Source organism: Copadichromis virginalis, linkage group LG20, assembly GCF_057382275.1.
Source record: "Copadichromis virginalis isolate Kocher_CV1m ecotype Utaka linkage group LG20, C_Virginalis_male_GT1.1, whole genome shotgun sequence".
NCBI classification, from domain to species: domain Eukaryota; kingdom Metazoa; phylum Chordata; class Actinopteri; order Cichliformes; family Cichlidae; genus Copadichromis; species Copadichromis virginalis.
This window is the reverse complement of record NC_140637.1, coordinates 26,628,733-26,647,474: the sequence shown is the minus strand read 5'-3', so window position 1 is coordinate 26,647,474 and position 18,742 is coordinate 26,628,733. Positions and strand designations below refer to the sequence as shown.

Genomic DNA, 18,742 nt, shown 5'->3' with positions numbered 1-18,742 from the left:
TAAGTCTCTGGCTTGTTATCAAACACTGTCAATCCTGCTGTCAGTAGGTCACAACGTGAGAGGAGGGCAGCGAGGTCTGATACATCTGCTTGTCGTTGTGGTGTGGCTGCGCCAACATGGTTGGACCAACGGGGAGGTGGAAGTTTGGGCTGCCAAACGGGTGGAGAACTGGGGGGATACCCACGCGCAGCTGCTGCTGATATGTCCGGCCCTGTAGTGTGGGTGTTGTCTAAGTCACATTTTTGCTCTCTACTGTGTTTTGATTCACCTTCCATATTAGTGTTGTTGTGGAAGTGGGTATCTACGTACTCTTGAGTGCGGCTGACAGCCGCAGCTATTGTGGCAGGAATGTCTGGTGGCTTCACAGACTCTGCTTGGTCCAGAACTGCAGCCTCTAGGACCCTTGCGGCTGCAAGTGCTGCTTCTGCTTCTCCCTCCTGCTTCAGAGCATTTAGCGCTGCCTCCATCCAGGCCTTTTCGACCTCCATGTCTATTTGGCGTTTGGCGTATTCTGCTCTTGCTCGAGCAGCTTCAGCTTCAGCTCGTGCTCGTGCTGCAGCAAGGCTTGCTGCTGAGCTGTTTGACCGGCGTGAAGCTGCTGATCTGCATTCCGACCTGACTTCCAGCTGTGAAAGCTGCGAGGTGTCTCTGTGGTTGGACATGATTGCTGTCGCTGGAGTGGAGTGTCTCAGGATCCTGGCAGTGCACTTGATGCGTGGACAATCTTTTTACTCTTCTGCCCTCAGCTGAATGTCTCTATCCGGCTTATGCAGAGAGCTAAACATTAAATGGCTTCAGTAAACACTCAGGAGACCGTGTGGCATTCTTCAGAGCTTTACTGATCCTTATTTTTCTTTTTGTAAAACTGTAATAACAGAAACAGAATACAGTGTATTCACTCTCCATACAAATACACAAAGATTACATTAAATATTGTTGACTTATGTAAACAGTCACTACACAATCTCAGTATCAACACATGTCAAGAGATACAGCTAACACCACATGCTGGTATGCTTCATGTTAGCAGGCTAAACAAAGGGCTAACAGCTAGCTTGTGCTAGTAATGTAACAAACTCGCTAAACACACAAGAAACTCATTACTTTGCTGAACAAGGTACTAATAAGTGGGAACAATAAACCGCTTTGGCACACTTACAGATTATGCCTTTTCAAGGGCGTCAGATGCAGGAAATTACAGAGACACAGAGAAATGGACCTTCCCTGTCGAGCGCTGGGAGAAAAAAAACTGCTTGCGCTCTAACACTTCCAACTTTTTCCAACTTAACCAGAGTCGCTAATTGTTGCAACAGAGCAAAAACTGACGAGGCTATTTTGGTAAGTTCGGTTTTTGTGTCTGTCGACTTTGAATGAGGTGTGTTTCATGGTTATCTGCAAGGTTAGGACTGTTTTTTCTCTGGAGTTAGCTAACTTTGAAGCGCGTCATGTCGGCGGGAAAGCCGCGTAGAGTAATGTCTTCGCATATAACGCCTTGAATGAAGGGTTACTTTCTCCTTAACCGAAGTTGGTGATTGTTGGTAGCAGTGGTAAGACTGACCGAAACAGTTTTGGTGATTTTTTTATGATGCTGTACCTAAAATTGCTGTTTTTGTCAGTGGAGTTTAGTAAGGGAACGACCGCATTAACTGGATGGATGAAGGGTTGAATTCAACTAAACCAGTGTTTTGCGGATTTAACAACAAGGAGTAAGAGAAAATCTGTCACAATAATTGCATGTGCATTTTCTTTTTTTTGTAATATCTTCACTTATTTTTTGAATTCAGAATGATTTAGGTAGATCATTGTTCGGGTTAGGGCTGGACGATATGGCCTAAAATTCATAACGCGATATAATTTGAGGCATGTGCGGTAACGATATATATCGCGATATATTCTTTTCTTCTGTATAACGTATTTTCCACACTATAAAGCACACTTAAAATCCTTTAATTTTCTCAGAAATCGAGAGTGTATGCACTTATGTATGAATTCTGGTTGTGCTTACTGATCACGAACCGATTTGGGCGTGCAGAAAACTGTTAAAAAATGTTTTAGTACAACTTCGGTAAGCCGCACTGCTTGATGGATTGTCAGAGCATTACGGTTGCCGTAGTGAGGAGCTTTGCGGAGTAATCTGTGTCCAAAACTCTGTCCATTTCAGGTCCCAAAGTCAAACGAACACTGAGAAATTCGGTCTAAATTCTTTAATCTTTAATAAAATCATCAGTGTTGCTGCTTTACCAGGTGTAACAATTAAGTTTAATATCCAGGCATCCATGAAAACAGAAGTTATTAAATTTAACGGAGTTAGAAGTTAGCAGGAAGTTAGCTCGCTAGTTTCCACCTAAACATGATGTAACCAGTGTGATTCTGCGTTGTGTCTGATAAAAAAGGTAAAAGAAAGAAAGACCTCCAAGTAAATAATTTGCCCACTCCAGCTCCTCTCCCACAGGGGAATTGTAGGAAAAGGGCGGCATTTATTTTTACATTAAACATAAAATATGCATTTACACGTAACATATTTGACATAAGATAAAACAAAAACAACAACATGAAATCCGACATACCTGATAAAAAAGGTAAAAGAAAGAAAGACCTCCAAGTAAATAATTTGCCCACTCCAGCTCCTAGACCAAATACAAACAGTGGGGAAGAGGGTTAGCTCAACCCACCACAGCTCCCAAGCTAGCAAGGAGTATATATTCATGCTAGCATTTATGGCGCCTAAAACACATTTATGATACACACATACTACACACTTATAACATCTTACAAAAACAGGCTTAATAATGACAATAACTGAACTAACATCGCAATCATAAACATCAGGGTGGCTAAATATGAATTATGTGTGTTTCAGGGTGTTGGAAAGAAATGACACCCACCTCTCCCACAGGGGAATTGTAGGAAAAGGGGAGAGGCAAAAGGGGTACACTGTATTTATAGTATTGCACCAAAGAAGAAGAAGAAAAGAATGAGGAGGGGCTCTAACTGATAATGAACACAACTACAGGCTTGGAGGTCCTAAAAGTCAGGTATAAAAGGAGCAGTTTGGGGGTTTAGAACACATTTTGTGTAATTATAACAATGTGATTTATGACTCTGTTACAATGACATACCATGTTCTGACTGAGAGATCTTTGAAACTAATTAAAACGTACAGCTCTGCTACCACTTCCGACATAAATGAAGAGAGAAAACTAAACAGCAGTGGCGTTTGCAGGGTTACTGAAGTTGGACTACCTGGTATATAATGTTGTGCTACGTGATTGCTAGCAACACAGCTATGTTACCATAACATTAGCACAGTGAAGCTGGAGGATGAACGCCAACTTTTTTTCTACTCGATAAAAGTTAACATGAGGTATTCTGGTGGTTAGGGACAAATGCAATCGCATAGCAGGATGCTATACATGGGCCAAACTTCAGTCAGGAGAACAACTGAGATCATTCATCCACAATACAAGGTTAGTTATTAATATACTGCAACAACATGGGAATAGAGCAGCTGTGAGAGAATTCAACATTAATGTATCAATGTTACGGAAGTGGAGGAAGCGCAATTTTTGGCTTTCTCCATATTTCAAAAGTGCTTCATCTCTTTGCTATGACTGTCGGCATAATTTGCAGATGATAATGGTTTTAGCCACTGCGATGCTTTCGACCAAAACAGGCGCAGCTTGATGACATCATCAACATGCGCTATCACGATAGAGCGGTATAGTCAAAATCTCTATCGTTTGCCAAATTTATATTGTTTCTATCGTATATCGTTTATATCGCCCACCCCTAGTTCAGGTCATAGTTTCTCTGCTCTCTGGTGCTCTGCATTAAGGCTGACTAACAGTCTTCACATTTCACAGTATGTAGATATTAACACAAATTAATCAAGAGTAATAATTGTATTTTAATTAAATAATTTCTCTCCCCAGAAATAAGTCTCAAAATAAAGCCACATTCCCATGCTCTGAGATTCTTACACCTCAACAATACATGGTAAGTTTCATATGTTTGACATATTATTATTATTAGTAGTAGTAGTATTAGTAGTATTGTTGTTGTTATTATTAATCAGTTTTTTCTTTGGTTTTTTTGGCGTCATGTTCATGTTTTTCAGATTGACAAGGAATTCTTGCGCATATCGACACTACCGCTGCTATCTACATTCCTTTCTGAGCTAGACTTGTACACTACACATGATGGAGATCTTTAGAGGTAAAGGTGAAGGGCTGGAAGAAAAATGAGACACATCATGGGGACCATCTCCAAGGTATGTGCTAAAATGGTTAGACCTGTGTTTAAGAATTTTTTATGCCCATAACATGCCAATTTTATGAGTAAAAATATCTATACTTATGGTAGGCAAAAGTCCTAAGTTGTTTTCATATTGTTATACGAATTATATAAGCGTCAGTCTTATGTTAATAAGTAATTGATAAAGTCATATGGTTAATCTTGATCAAAATGAAAAAACAAACCTGTTTGGTTGCCTCATTTTGTGTCTGATTTGGTTGAGATATATGAGTACTTGCCTTTTGGTCCTTCCAAACTAAGTATTCCTTTTTCAAACTGCTGCCTGAAAGCTAAATATTGTCATTATGGATTCCCTTTCTCCCTAGGATGACAAAATACATACAAGACGAGCATCCATCCTGAAGTCCTTGTGTGACTACGAGACCACGAGAAACTTGTTAAGCAATATACGGTGAGTTACATTCACAAGGTGTTCTGTGTTATGTAATTTAATGCAGGGGTAATTTTGATATATGAAACAGCAAAATGTGACACCCTGTACAACAAAAACGTATTGTAATTTTTCCTAGTTTTGTTTAATGTCAAATTTCTGAGGTGTGAAACCAGAGACATAGAATTTGGTAAATATGATATCAGCATATCCACGCTGATTGCTGAATTCCTTTTTTTCCCCCGCATGTCTAGACTCAAACAAATGTATTATTATATTTCACATCACAGAACACTGAGGCCAACACTGAAGCCATGGAACAAACTGTGATGGGAGTGTATGTCCTACAGCAGCAGGATGTGGAGCCTGGAGATGACCCAGAGAACATCGGTGTCCTGATTGAAGGTGTGGAGATTTTCACTGGTTTGAGGAGCATTGCAATTGCTTGTGCTCTGTTATTTGGACTGATATACTGTCTGAACCTAAGCTACCCACCGGAGCTCAAATGCACTTTTGAAGTCTTGCAAAAGATTATCATGAAGCTAGATGGGCAGAGGTTTCAGATTCAGGGAAGCCAGATATTTTTCCATATTTCTGCAATGAGTTTACCTTTTAAAGTTCAAAATTGTAAGTTATAAAATGTTCATAAGTACTATGTGGTTTGCTCAGTTGGCATTATACAAAGATTGTTGGTTCATAAGTTAAAGTCTCATACACTTGCAGTGTAAACACTGATTTGTGCAAGCTGGGCAATTGTTACAAAGGGAAATGTACCCACAGGTTTTCACAAATTGTTTGAGTGGAGCAGTTCTTCTCAAACTTGTTAAATGTTTTCTCCACACGTTAAATAGACTAAAGTTATCATTAATGGATACAGCCTGATTAAATGGAGCACTAATGTATGTATGCAAGAAACATTATAGTAATGTTATATATTATATAACATTATATCATATATATATATATATATATATAAGATGTTTATATCTTATATATTTCTATACTGTGTACTGTGTATTTTGTTGTACAGTTATTTTATTTTCAACTTTAATTTATATATTTTATCTTATTCTTTCCCAGTTAAATTTACCCTTTTTAATTCTCATATTTATTTCCTTATTCATAGCCTTTTCATTTTTCTTTAGGTCACGAGCAGTTGTGTAAGCATTTCACTGCATATCGTACTGTGTATGACTGTGTATGTGACAAATAAAATTTGAATTTGAATGTTGAATGTTAAATTGTGTTAAAATTCATGTTTTTGCTTGCAATGCATATTTTACTACATTTTACCAAAGTTGCTTTGGGGATATTATTTTTTGTTGGCAAACTATTCTACAGACTATTTCTTTCAGTCAGCATGTCTTGGTTGCTCTGGAAGTTCTGTAGTCTCCTACATGCATTGCTGTTAATGAAAGATTCTAAATTCAATTCAATTCAATTCAATTTTATTTATATAGCGCCAAATCACAACAACAGTCACCTCAAGGCGCTTCATAGATATAGAGAAAAACCCAACAATCATATGACCCCCTATGAGCAAGCACTTTGGCGACAGTGGGAAGGAAAAACTCCCTTTTAACAGGAAGAAACCTCCGGCAGAACCAGGCTCAGGGAAGGGCGGCCATCTGCTGCGAACGGTTGGGGTGAGAGAAGGAAGACAGGATAAAAGACATGCTGTGGAAGAGAGACAGAGGTTAATAACAGATATGATTCAATGCAGAGAGGTCTATTAACACATAGTGAGTGAGAAAGGTGACTGGAAAGGAAAAACTCAATGCATCATGGGAATCCCCCGGCAGCCTACGTCTATTGCAGCATGACTAAGGGAGGATTCAGGGTCACCTGTTCCAGCCCTAACTATATGCTTTAGCAAAAAGGAAAGTTTTAAGCCTAATCTTAAAAGTATAAAAGTAGAGATAGTGTCTGTCTCCCGAATCCAAACTGGAAGCTGGTTCCACAGAAGAGGGGCCTGAAAACTGAAGGCTCTCCCTCCCATTCTACTTTTAAATACTCTAAGAACAACAAGTAGGCCTGCAGAGCGAGAGCGAAGTGCTCTAATAGGGTGATATGGTACTACAAGGTCATTAAGATAAGATGGGGCCTGATTATTTAAGACCTTGTATGTGAGGAGCAGGATTTTGAATTCAATTCTGGATTTAACAGGAAGCCAATGAAGGGAAGCCAAAACAGGAGAAATATGCTCTCTCTTTCTAGTCCCTGTCAGCACTCTTGCTGCAGCATTTTGGATTAGCTGAAGGCTTTTCAGTAAGTTTTTTGGACATCCTGATTATAATGAATTACAGTAGTCCAGCCTGGAAGTAATAAATGCATGAACTAGTTTTTCAGCGTCACTCTGAGACAGGATATTTCTAACTTTAGAGATGTTGCGCAAATGGAAGAACGCAGTCTTACATATTTGTTTAATATGTGCGTTGAAGGACATATCCTGGTCAAAAATGACTCCAAGGTTCCTCACAGCGTTACTGGAGGCCAAGGTAATGCTATCCAGAGTAAGAATCTGGTTAGATACCATATTTCTAAGCTTTTCAGGGCCGAGTACAATAACCTCAGTTTTATCTGAATTAAGAAGCAGAAAGTTAGCAGCCATCCAGGTCTTTATGTCTTTAAGACATTCCTGCAGTTTAACTAATTGGTGTGTGTTATCTGGCTTCATGGACAGATAGAGCTGGGTGTCATCTGCATAGCAGTGAAAATGTATGCTATGTCTTCTAATGATGCTGCCTAAGGGAAGCATGTATAATGTAAACAGAATTGGTCCTAGCACTGAACCCTGTGGAACTCCATAATTAACCTCAGTGTGTGAAGAGGACTCTCCATTTACATGAACAAATTGGAGTCTATTAGATAGATATGATACAAACCACTGTGCTGTGATGAACTCTGAAACCTGACTGAAACTCTTCAAATAAACCATTCCTCTGCAGATGATCTGTTAGCTGTTTGACAACTACTCTTTCAAGGACTTTTGATATGAAAGGAAGGTTGGAGATTGGCCTATAATTAGCTAAGACTACTGGGTCTAGAGATGGCTTTTTGAGTAAAGGTTTAACTACAGCTAGCTTGAAGGCCTGTGGTACATAGCTGATTATTAGAGATAGGTTGATCATATATAAGATCGAAGAATTAATTAATGGCAGGACTTCTTTGAGCAGTTTTGTAGGAATGGGGTTTAAAAGACACGTTGATGGTTTGGAGGAAGTAATTATTGAAGTTAACTCAGAAAGATCTGAGTTAAATGTACTTGTTATTTACTCAGCTAGTGAGCTCAGTGATCTCTTAGCTTTGAGCCATTCCAAGTGTGGGCGCAATTTTTAACTTCCTATGAAGTTAGCTAATAAGTTTAGTATGAGATGGTTGAAGGGGAGAAAGCTGAGCTGAACTGAGATCCTGCCAACTGTTTTAAGAATGTTCAAGCAAAATAAAAGAGATGGTTTTGCAAGTTATCGTTTATGTATGTTTCATTAATTGAGTTAAAAGTAATGTTTACATAAGCAATACAAACACTAACTGAAATACAATTGGTGTGTACTACAGACATAAATTACACTTGTTAATTCAACAAGATTAACATTGGTGTAACAAACAAATATTTTGTCACGGTCCGGGGCAGCGGCCGTGTGAAGAGTGGAAAGGAGGACTCAGATGCAGCACTTACTCAGATGTGAAGGTGATTTATTGACAATACTGAACATAAAGTGGAGATGGCAAACAGAACTAAGGATGAACTAAACTGGGAGAAACTACACAAAGGGAGTGGCAAACCTGAACATGAAGGGAGAACAGCAGGGAGAGCACGCAGGGGATTCACGGAGAAATGCAGAGTACGCAGGGTAACACAGAGGATGAACACAGACGACGCGACGAGGAGCAGAGGAAAACACACACTATAAGTACACAAAGAGACACTGGGAAATCACACACAGGTGGGAGACACAGCTGGACCTGATTAACCTGACGAGACAGGGGAACACTAACACCAGGGACCAATAGAGGGAGCACAAACCCAAAACCCAGTATCTAAAATCCCAAAACACAAACCATCCCAAAACAGCCCAAGAATAATAAAGAGAATAATAACAATAAGGAACACAAACACAAAGTCACTGAGTCATGGCCGCAGGACCATGACATATTTACTAGTTCATGTAATAAGACTGACTTTTGATGTGCCATTGTTCAAACAATATAACATGAATTTAAATTAATTTAATTAGACTAACTTGGTACAAACATGTTAACTGAATAAAAGTCAAATTAATTGAATGTTAATGTGAATATTATGTTACACTTACAAACATGTATCATGTTGAAACAACACAATCAGTGTGTGAATGTGTGTGTGAATGGGTGGATGACTGGATATGTAAAGCGCTTTGTGGTCCTTAGGGACTAGTAAAGCGCTATATAAATACAGGCCATTTACAGGCCAATCAAAATGGATTAATATAACATGATTTGTTTAGATCAGGGGTCAGCAACCTTTAACACCCAAAGAGCCATTTGGACCCAGTTTCCGGTCTTGGTATGTGTCGGGCTGTGAGCTGCAAAGCTACAGCCGGCTGTATGCATACAGCAACCGTGTGTGAAAAGTGGTCAATAGAGAGATGCTAAAAAGTGTGTTCATGCAAACATCGTCGGGTCTGCCGTGATATGTTTACAATGGGACTTCTGCTCCTGAACCTCTGCGTACAGCGTCTGCAAATCGGGGCTGTACGAAGTCACTTTCATCTTTACGCAGGACTGTAAGCTGTCATCTGTGAGGCGTTTCTAACATAGTTCACGGTGGAGAATAGTTGCTGACATAATGTGGATCCAAAGATCCATAATTGGCCTACCTGGGGTTGAAAGTCTCAATAAATGCACGGCGTTTCGGCGGGTATACCGGTTTCAGCGAGTGTGATGCTTATTTTGAGCAATGAAAAAATAATAGAAGATAATTTTATTTTTATATTTCAATATCACAATAATCTTCCAATTTATAACTACAAGTTAAAAAGGAGCTAACATAAATAAAATACACTTCAGCGAAATACTTCTAATTTATTTTCCCAAACCATGCGGAGCCGCACTATAAGGACTAAAGGGCCGCAGGTTGCCAACCCCTGGTTTAGATGGAATATAAGTCGCAAGATAAAATTACGTTCATCCAATGAATTATTTTTTTGAGTGTCCTTTACCTTATTCGCGGGTCATGTTATAAAGTGTTACTGAATTTTGAACTGAGAACTTCTGAAAGACTTTGCACAATCTGCACCTGCACTGTAAATAAACTCACTAAACTTGTATCTCTGAGTCCTATGTGTGAGACTGACCAGACAAACCATCTCATTGGCACCAATGACACCATCTCATTCCTAGGACACATAGTGGAGGAGGGACACATTAGAGCAGACCCAGCAAAGATCCAGGTTGTTTTGGAGTGGCCAACAGCAACCTCTAGGAAGCACCTTCAGCTACTTGCATCTCTGAGTGCTGCGTTTAAGTCTGGGCCGACAAACCATGACAACTTGGGTCCCACCGGTTTAGTATTTAACTAGGGCTGAACTAGGGCTAAAAGGTTTCACTTCAAAATTTTTGATTTAAATTTTACTTTGTTGGTGTACTGTCATGGGCCTGGGTCTGTGACCTGAGGATCATGTGTCATTTTTGAGTTTAATGAATAGTTTTATTCGTCTTTCTTAATCATTTATGGTTGTGGTGTGATCTGCTCCTGGTTCCTCATTTCCCTTGTGTGTGTTGTTGTGGTTTGCTGCCCCACCAGGCCTGGAGAGTCCCTGCCTTGGAGCCAGCCACACCTCTGATAATCACTCACCTGTTGCCGATCTGCCTAAATCAAGGAGCTCTACTTAAGAGAGCTGTGGCGCAGCAGTCGGCGCAGGATTGTTAAACTAGAAATACAGTTAGTACGCAGCTCGTGTTTTCAATTGCTCTCTTGTTGAAATGCTTAACGTGTTTAGTTGGCCGGTGGATGGGACGGTACTCATTGTGGCATCTCTTGTTTCCAGGGTGATTACGGAAACGTGTGGAGGGAGCAGCACACTGTTGAACACAGGCACTGAGGAGGACGAAACACTACCACGCATCACGGAGAGGAATCACGGCACAGGGAATTGGAAGAACACACACTGTGGATTGTTGGCACTGTTTTCTCTGTAAATAAAAACACTTTCTCCATTCAAGTCCAGCATTTGGATTCTCCTTCAGCCAGCCTTGACATGTACAGAAGGAAAACTATAAAATATGGTGCTTGCCCAAAAACCGATGGACTCAGTTTCTCTAGAAATATCTTTGTACTCTTGTGCCACCTATTCTTGGCTGGTGATACCACAGGTAGCACTGAATTACAGCAGCCTACTGTAGCAAGTGTTGAGCCTGCTGTAATTGTACGTGACACCAAGTAAGGTCATTTAGTCCCTTTTCATGTGGAAAACCTCCTCTGGTCTTACAGTGATTCAGGCACGCGCACACACACACACACACACATTTGGGAATAATATGGCATCAGAGGAATAAAATTGAACTGCCTCTCTAAACACATTAAAAAAATATTTTTAAGTTGTTAGTATGACACACACACACAGTGTAATAGCATTTTTGTTAAACATGGCTTGCAGAAACTAAAAGAGCTCTACAATAATTCAATTCAGTTGAATGTTATTTATATATAAATAAATACAAATAAATATTGCTCAGCATCAGTTGCTTTTTCTGATAAAACAAAATATGTAACAATAGTTAACAGTTACAGTATTACTTATAAGCATGTAATGAGAAACAATGAGTGACTAAACTCATTATTGTAATTTAGTCATGTTCTGTGTAGTTGAGTGGATATTTTGTCTCTTCTCTTACTTTGATACTTTAAAATCCTAATTTGCTTCAGAGCAGTTCTACAGTTTCAGTTATGCTGCAACTAAAAAAAAGTTGCAGCACGATCGATCGATCGATCGACCAATAAATCAATCAAGCAATCAATCAATCAACCAATCAATCAATTATGCTGCAACTTTTTTTTAAACCAGTAACCATTTCTATTACTCACAATCCAATGAATCAATGATAAAGCTCCTTTTTTCTATGAAGCCATTTTAAACCATTAATTATAGACCTGAACATAAATGTTAGCTACAAAGAAAGCTGTGATAGAACTAGAGATGGACCGATCCGATATTACGTATCGGTATCGGTCCGATACTGACCTAAATTACTGGATCGGATATAGGAGAAAAATAAAAAATGTAATCCGATCCATTAAATATCACGAAAGCACCTCACAAAACTTGCAACACGCCGTAACTCACCTCAGAACGTTAGCACGTTGGAGCAGTATGCATCACGTGATAGAGCGGCTGTGGCATGCAGGACCTGTCGGTGGTCTGGATAGCATGTGGAGCTTCGCTAGCAACCCGGCATTTCATCTCCGACAAAGTTATCCCGAGAGAAGTAAAGCAAGTGTGTAAGTCCATCTCTGAATGTTTGTAAAGCATTCCTGCGTTAAGCTTAACAAACCATATATGGAGCGACTGCCTCTTCTTGCTGCTACTTCAATCATGAAACTGCTTAACGATCAGCTGATCGGCTTTTCTGTCGCCAGTCGTGTCTCTAGTTTGCTTTTGGCCCACTTTGCACCAGAAAGAGGAAACCAGCGGCTGAACAACAGCAGCAAGTTTAAGCTTGATCAGCTGTTGTTAGAATGTATTTAATATTACTTTCTACTCGAGGATCTTTTTCTACGTAGCTGACTGCTGGTAACTGTGCAGGGGCGGATCTAGCAAAGTTTAGCCAGGGGGGCCGATAGGGCATTAACAGGGAAAAGGGGGCACAAAGACATACTTTTCTTTCTTATTCTCATTTAAAATGTCTAGCTTTTAATAAATAATTATCTGACACCCAAAGTTTTAATTTGATGTAAAATGAATAGAAGTCAATTACTGTATATAGTAACTATTAAGTCTAATATACCCTAGTAAGCTATAGTACTTTTTCCTTTGGGAAGGTACCATCTGTGCAGTCTGCAATTTTGTTGAAGAAAGATGTTGAATCTATTTAATATTTCTTGAAAAATAATTGATTTCTGTGCATTTTTTTTCACACTGCATCAAATTAAGGTTGATTACGTCGATTAAGCATCATGAGGTGGCGCGTGAGGGGTGGTTCCTTATTTTTTATTTATTTATTTTTGTTGTTGCTGGGAGTTGGAGCCCTATTAGTTAGGTTGCTTAATATTTATGCTAAGTACTCTTTAAAATACCAGAATAGGGAGGATGGTGTAGGTTTAAGTTTATTAGATTGATCAGTATTGCTGAACTATGAAATATTTTTTTTGCATACAGGTATAACAGAATAGCTTTAGTGTAGTTGTTGTTTTAAACTTGAGTATGAACTTATACAAAATGCAGCAAGATATTTAAAAAACAGTTTTGTTGATTAAAAAACACTATATCGGATTCATATCGGTATCGGCAGATATTCAAATTTATGATATCGGTATCGTATCGGACATAAAAAAGTGGTATCGTGCCATCTCTAGCTAGAACTCAGGACTGGTTCCCATTATTCTGCTTGCCTATCGATTCCTCTTATCAGTTCTACCTGCACTTGTTCTACAATCAGCTGATTTCAGTTTGTGTGCCAGAGGAGAAAAATAGTGGAGTGGTCTAGATCGTGGATATAGCCAGTACTTTTATTTTTATCACACAAAAGGATGAGCGCATGATGGGAAAGTACACTAAGGAGTTGGAAAGGAAAGCAACTGGACTTCTTTAAGTTTCTTCATTAAAGATAGGGATTTGTGTTGGCGTGTGTGGGTCTGTAGCCTAAGGTGTATATTGGTTAGTAATTATAAGACAATGCCTTTCAGGATAGAAACAGGAAAGGTATATAACATCCATCCATCTATTCACTTCCGCTTATCCTTTCCAGGGTTGCAGGGGGCTATCCCAGCTGTCATAGAGCAAAAGGTACACCCTGGACAGGTCGACAGTCTGTCACAGGGCTAACACATAGAGGCACAGACAACCATTCGCACTCACATTCACACCTATGGGCAATTTAGATTGATCAATTAACCTATCCCTACTAACTGCATGTCTTTGGATTGTGGGAGGAAGCTGGAGTACCCGGGGAGAACATGCAAACTCTGCACAGAAAGACCCCGGCCAGATGGTAGAATTGAACTCAGGACCTTCTTGCTGTGCGGCAACAGTGCTAACCACCATGCCATAACATTGTATAACAAATTACTTTTATACAGCGAGTAATTAGGTAATGTACTGCTTTTTTTTTTTAAGAAAAGTGATGTGTAACACAGTACTTTTGTTGAGCAACGACCCCTGATCACAGCAAAAAGGGGAAATACTTCCTACATGCACAAACATTTGGCCACACATCATGCAATTAATTTACAGGAATGCAATGTCTTGGGTATGGTTCTTAGAATCAGATAGAAACTCTGAGTAATGGCTGGGTGGACTGCAGCTCCCACCTCCAGGGTCCTTCCATTTCTGTCACTGGCCAGTCGGTTAGCCTCCTGAACTTTTTGGTACCCTTTGTTTATGTCATGGTCCTGGGTCGGTGACCCAGCGCTTTTAGTTTATTATCATTTTCTAGTTTATTATGATGATGATTATTATTGTTTGAGTTCTATGTGTTATATTCGATCTGCCTCTGAGTCTGCGTCTGTGTCTCTGTCTGTCTATGGTGTCACCCCGTCTGTTTGTGATTCTGTCTGTTTAGTTCTGTGTCTTGTTTGGTTCCCCGTGTCTGAGTTTCCTGTTTTATTGTGAAGGTCTCTGTCTGATGTGAGTGTGTTCAGTTTACCTTTCCCCTGTCCCGTCAGCTCTGATTCCTCCCAGCTGTGTTGCCCTCCTGTCTCTCATCCCCTGATTACTGGTGTGTGTATTTAAGCCCTGTGTGTTCTCCTGCCTGGTGCTGGTTCCTCTGCGTTCCCCTTCGTCTGCCCTTCGTCTGCCTCTCATCCCTTTGTCGTATGCTCCCAGGTCTGTTATTTTAGTTCTCCCAGTTTAGGTGTCTTCAGTTATTTTGTCATGCCCCACTGCTCGTTTGCCACTACACCACCTTGTAAATAAACTTCACAAGCATTTTCATCCACTGCTTGCATCTTGGGTCCTCCTTCCTCCACACCCCACAGCTTGCCTCCCCAGCCGTGACAGTTTAGTTCCTTTTCCAGGCCAAGCCCCTGGACTCTTTTCTGTTTTGTTTTGACTCTGAGGCTTTTTGTATGGCTTTTGGTTTTATTAATGTTGTTCTCTGTGTTTGTTAATTCCTGTTTTATTTTTTATACACCCTTGATCTGTGTGCATTATGTTCAGTTTGTCAGCTGTTTTCCCACCTGTTTCTGCTTCCCTCATACCCTCTGTGTATTCTGTCCGTCCATCCTCATATTTCTCCCTTGTGCTACTTCTCTTTGGATGATTTGTTCCTGGTTAATGTTGTATTATGTTCAATTCAATTCAATTTTATTTATATAGCGCCAAATCACAACAAAAGTCGCCTCAAGGCGCTTCATAGATACAGAGAAAAACCCAACAATCATATGACCCCCTATGAGCAAGCACTTTGGCAACAGTGGGAAGGAAAAACTCCCTTTTAACAGGAAGAAACCTCCGGCAGAACCAGGCTCAGGGAGGGGCGGAGCCATTTGCTGCGACCGGTTGGGGTGAGAGACAGGATAAAAGACATGCTGTGGAAGAGAGACAGAGGTTAATAACAGATATGATTCAATGCAGAGAGGTCTGTTAATACATAGTGAGCGAGAAAGGTGACTGGAAAGGAAAAACTCAATGCATCATGGGAATCCCCCGGCAGCCTATGTCTATTGCAGCATAACTAAGGGAGGATTCAGGGTCACCTGGTCCAGCCCTAACTATATGCTTTAGCAAAAAGGAAAGTTTTAAGCCTAATCTTGAAAGTAGAGATAGTGTCTGTCTCCTGAATCCAAACTGGAAGCTGGTTCCACAGAAGAGGGGCCTGAAAACTGAAGGCTCTCCCTCCCATTCTACTTTTAAATACTCTAGGAACAACAAGTAGGCCTGCAGAGCGAGAGCGAAGTGCTCTAATAGGGTGATATGGTACTACAAGGTCATTAAGATAAGATGGGGCCTGATTATTTAAGACCTTGTATGTGAGGAGCAGGATTTTGAATTCAATTCTGGATTTAACAGGAAGCCAATGAAGGGAAGCCAAAACAGGAGAAATATGCTCTCTCTTTCTAGTCCCTGTCAGTACTCTTGCTGCAGCATTTTGGATTAGCTGAAGGCTTTTCAGCGAGTTGTTTGGACATCCTGATAATAATGAATTACAGTAGTCCAGCCTGGAAGTAATAAATGCATGAACTAGTTTTTCAGCGTCACTCTGAGACAGGATATTTCTAATTTTAGAGATGTTGCGCAAATGGAAGAAAGCAGTCTTACATATTTATTTAATATGTGCATTGAAGGACATATCCTGGTCAAAAATGACTCCAAGGTTCCTCACAGCGTTACTGGAGGCCAAGGTAATGCTATCCAGAGTAAGAATCTGGTTAGATACCATATTTCTAAGCTTTTCAGGGCCGAGTACAATAACCTCAGTTTTATCTGAATTAAGAAGCAGAAAGTTAGCAGCCATCCAGGTCTTTATGTCTTTAAGACATTCCTGCAGTTTAACTAATTGGTGTGTGTTATCTGGCTTCATGGACAGATAGAGCTGGGTGTCATCTGCATAGCAGTGAAAATGTATGCTATGTCTTCTAATGATGCTGCCTAAGGGAAGCATGTATAGTGTAAACAGAATTGGTCCTAGCACTGAACCCTGTGGAACTCCATAATTAACCTCAGTGTGTGAAGAGGACTCTCCATTTACATGAACAAACTGGAGTCTATTAGATAGATATGATACAAACCACTGCAGTGCAGTACCTGTAATACCTACAGCATGTTCTAATCGCTCTAATAGGATATTATGATCGACAGTATCGAATGCTGCACTAAGGTCTAGCAGGACAAGCACAGAGATGAGTCCACTGTCAGAGGCCATAAGAAGATCATTTGTAACCTTTACTAAAGCTGTTTCTGTGCTGTGATGAGCTCTGAAACCTGACTGAAACTTTCAATTAAGCCATTCCTCTGCAGATGATCTGTTAGCTGCTTGACAACTACTCTTTCAAGGTTTTTTTTAAATGAAAGGAAGGTTGGAGATTGGCCTATAATTAGCCAAGACAGTTGGGTCTAGAGATGGCTTTTTAGGTAAAGGTTTAACTACAGCCAGCTTGAAGGCCTGTGGTACATAGCTGATTATTAGAGATAGGTTGATCATATATAAGATCGAAGAATTAATTAATGGCAGGACTTCTTTGAGCAGTTTTGTAGGAATGGGGTCTAAAAGACACGTTGATGGTTTGGAGGAAGTAATTATTGAAGTTAACTCAGAAAGATCAATTAGAGAAAAATAGTCTAACTTAACATCAGTGGTACTAAGAGTAGCTGTAGATAATATTACATCTGTGGGATGATCACTGGTAATTTTTTCTCAAATGATAAAAATTTTATTTGTGAAGAAGTTCATGAAGTCATTACTAGTTAACGTTAAAGGGATTGTTGGCTCAAAAGAGCTCTGACTTTTTGTCAGCCTGGCTACAGTGCTGAAGAGAAACCTGGGGTTGTTCTTATTTTCTTCAATCAGTGATGAATAGTAAGATGTTCTGGCTTTGCGGAGGGCTTTCTTATAAAGCAGCAAACTATTTCTCCAGGCTAAATGATGATCCTCTAAATTTGTGACACGCCATTTCCTCTCCAGATTACGAGTCATCTGCTTTAGGGTACGTGTTTGAGAATTATACCACGGAGTCAGGTACTTCTGATTAGAGACCTTAGTTTTCACAGGAGCTACAGTATCCAGAGTCGTACGTAGTGAGGAGGTGAATGTTATGCAAATAACAGCACTAGCCCATTCCTTCTTTCTTTTTGACAGCCCTTGTGATGCTGAAAAGTGTGTAGACCTAGCACAATGGCAGAATAGTAAACTCTCCACCCCAATTCAGTGGGTCACCTAAACCATCTCTTAATGTTTAAAATTTTGAGGGTCTGCAAATAGGGGACTGTGTATAAAAATGGCTGTAATTCCCAAACAGTTAATGCAATAGTCTGGTTGAACCCCTTAAATAACTGAAAAATTCATATAATATCACATAATGATATAATAACATACACTAAACATTTATTGACCTCCAAAATTGTCCTGAGATAAATTTGGTGAATTGTCACTATATTGATAAAACTAAAGTGAATCATGAATGCAATTACTTCATACATATCTTTTAAAATAACCAGTCAGCTATTTCAGGTGTTAGGTCATGTACAACATTGTGGGCGTGGTTTAATGCCATCATTGGTCTGTACACCCACTTAGCCTTATAGTTAAGGCAAGCTGCTGTTGGCTGACTTTGAGAAAATTCAGTGTCTGTCTGTCAGCTGGTTGACTTGTTTTGGGGTTTTTTTTTCAGGTTTGGAAGGGATAGATTGCACCCTGCCTCTGGATGGACGTCGGGTACCACTGAGTTTACTTTCTGAAGACAGTTTCAGACCGTGCCATAGGATTCTCACCCTCGCTGACTACCTCATTGTCATCTTTTCTGGCATCTGTGTTTCTGTGGCTGCCATCATGGCCAGCTTTTTTCTTGCTTCCACAGTCCACTGTTTCCAGCGTCTAAGCAAAATCAGTAAAGGAGATGAGGGAGAAGGAAATGACTGATGGTCACAGAAGGGGAAATGGATTATTAGGAGCATGCCAGTATCCAATAAGAAAGCTCAACAAAAATGAGAGCAAGCTGGAGAAGGTGAAAATGCTGTGTTAAATAATACTGCCATGAAAACACAGGAACAGAAAAACCTTTAGCAGATGATTACCAAATTTATTTTTACTAGGAACAGAAGAGCCAATGTCATTCTTCTTATTAAAACTGAAGTACTTATAGATGGGGATGTTTGCAATGAAAAACACTGGAATTATGGTGAATCAATGACTATAAATTGAAGT

At 39.9% G+C, this 18,742-nt stretch overlaps 1 protein-coding gene across 1 annotated transcript in view; it reads left to right on the top strand.

The window, feature by feature from the left end:
* Positions 1-18,490, top strand: part of lrrc38a (leucine rich repeat containing 38a) — a 37,767-nt gene extending 19,277 nt beyond the window's left edge. The window contains exon 2 of the mRNA XM_085444148.1: positions 18,210-18,490. Coding sequence (XP_085300274.1) covers positions 18,210-18,457 — 248 coding nt within the window. The 3' untranslated portion in view covers positions 18,458-18,490. The remainder of the gene's footprint in view (positions 1-18,209) is intronic.
* The last annotated feature ends 252 nt before the right edge of the window (positions 18,491-18,742 follow it).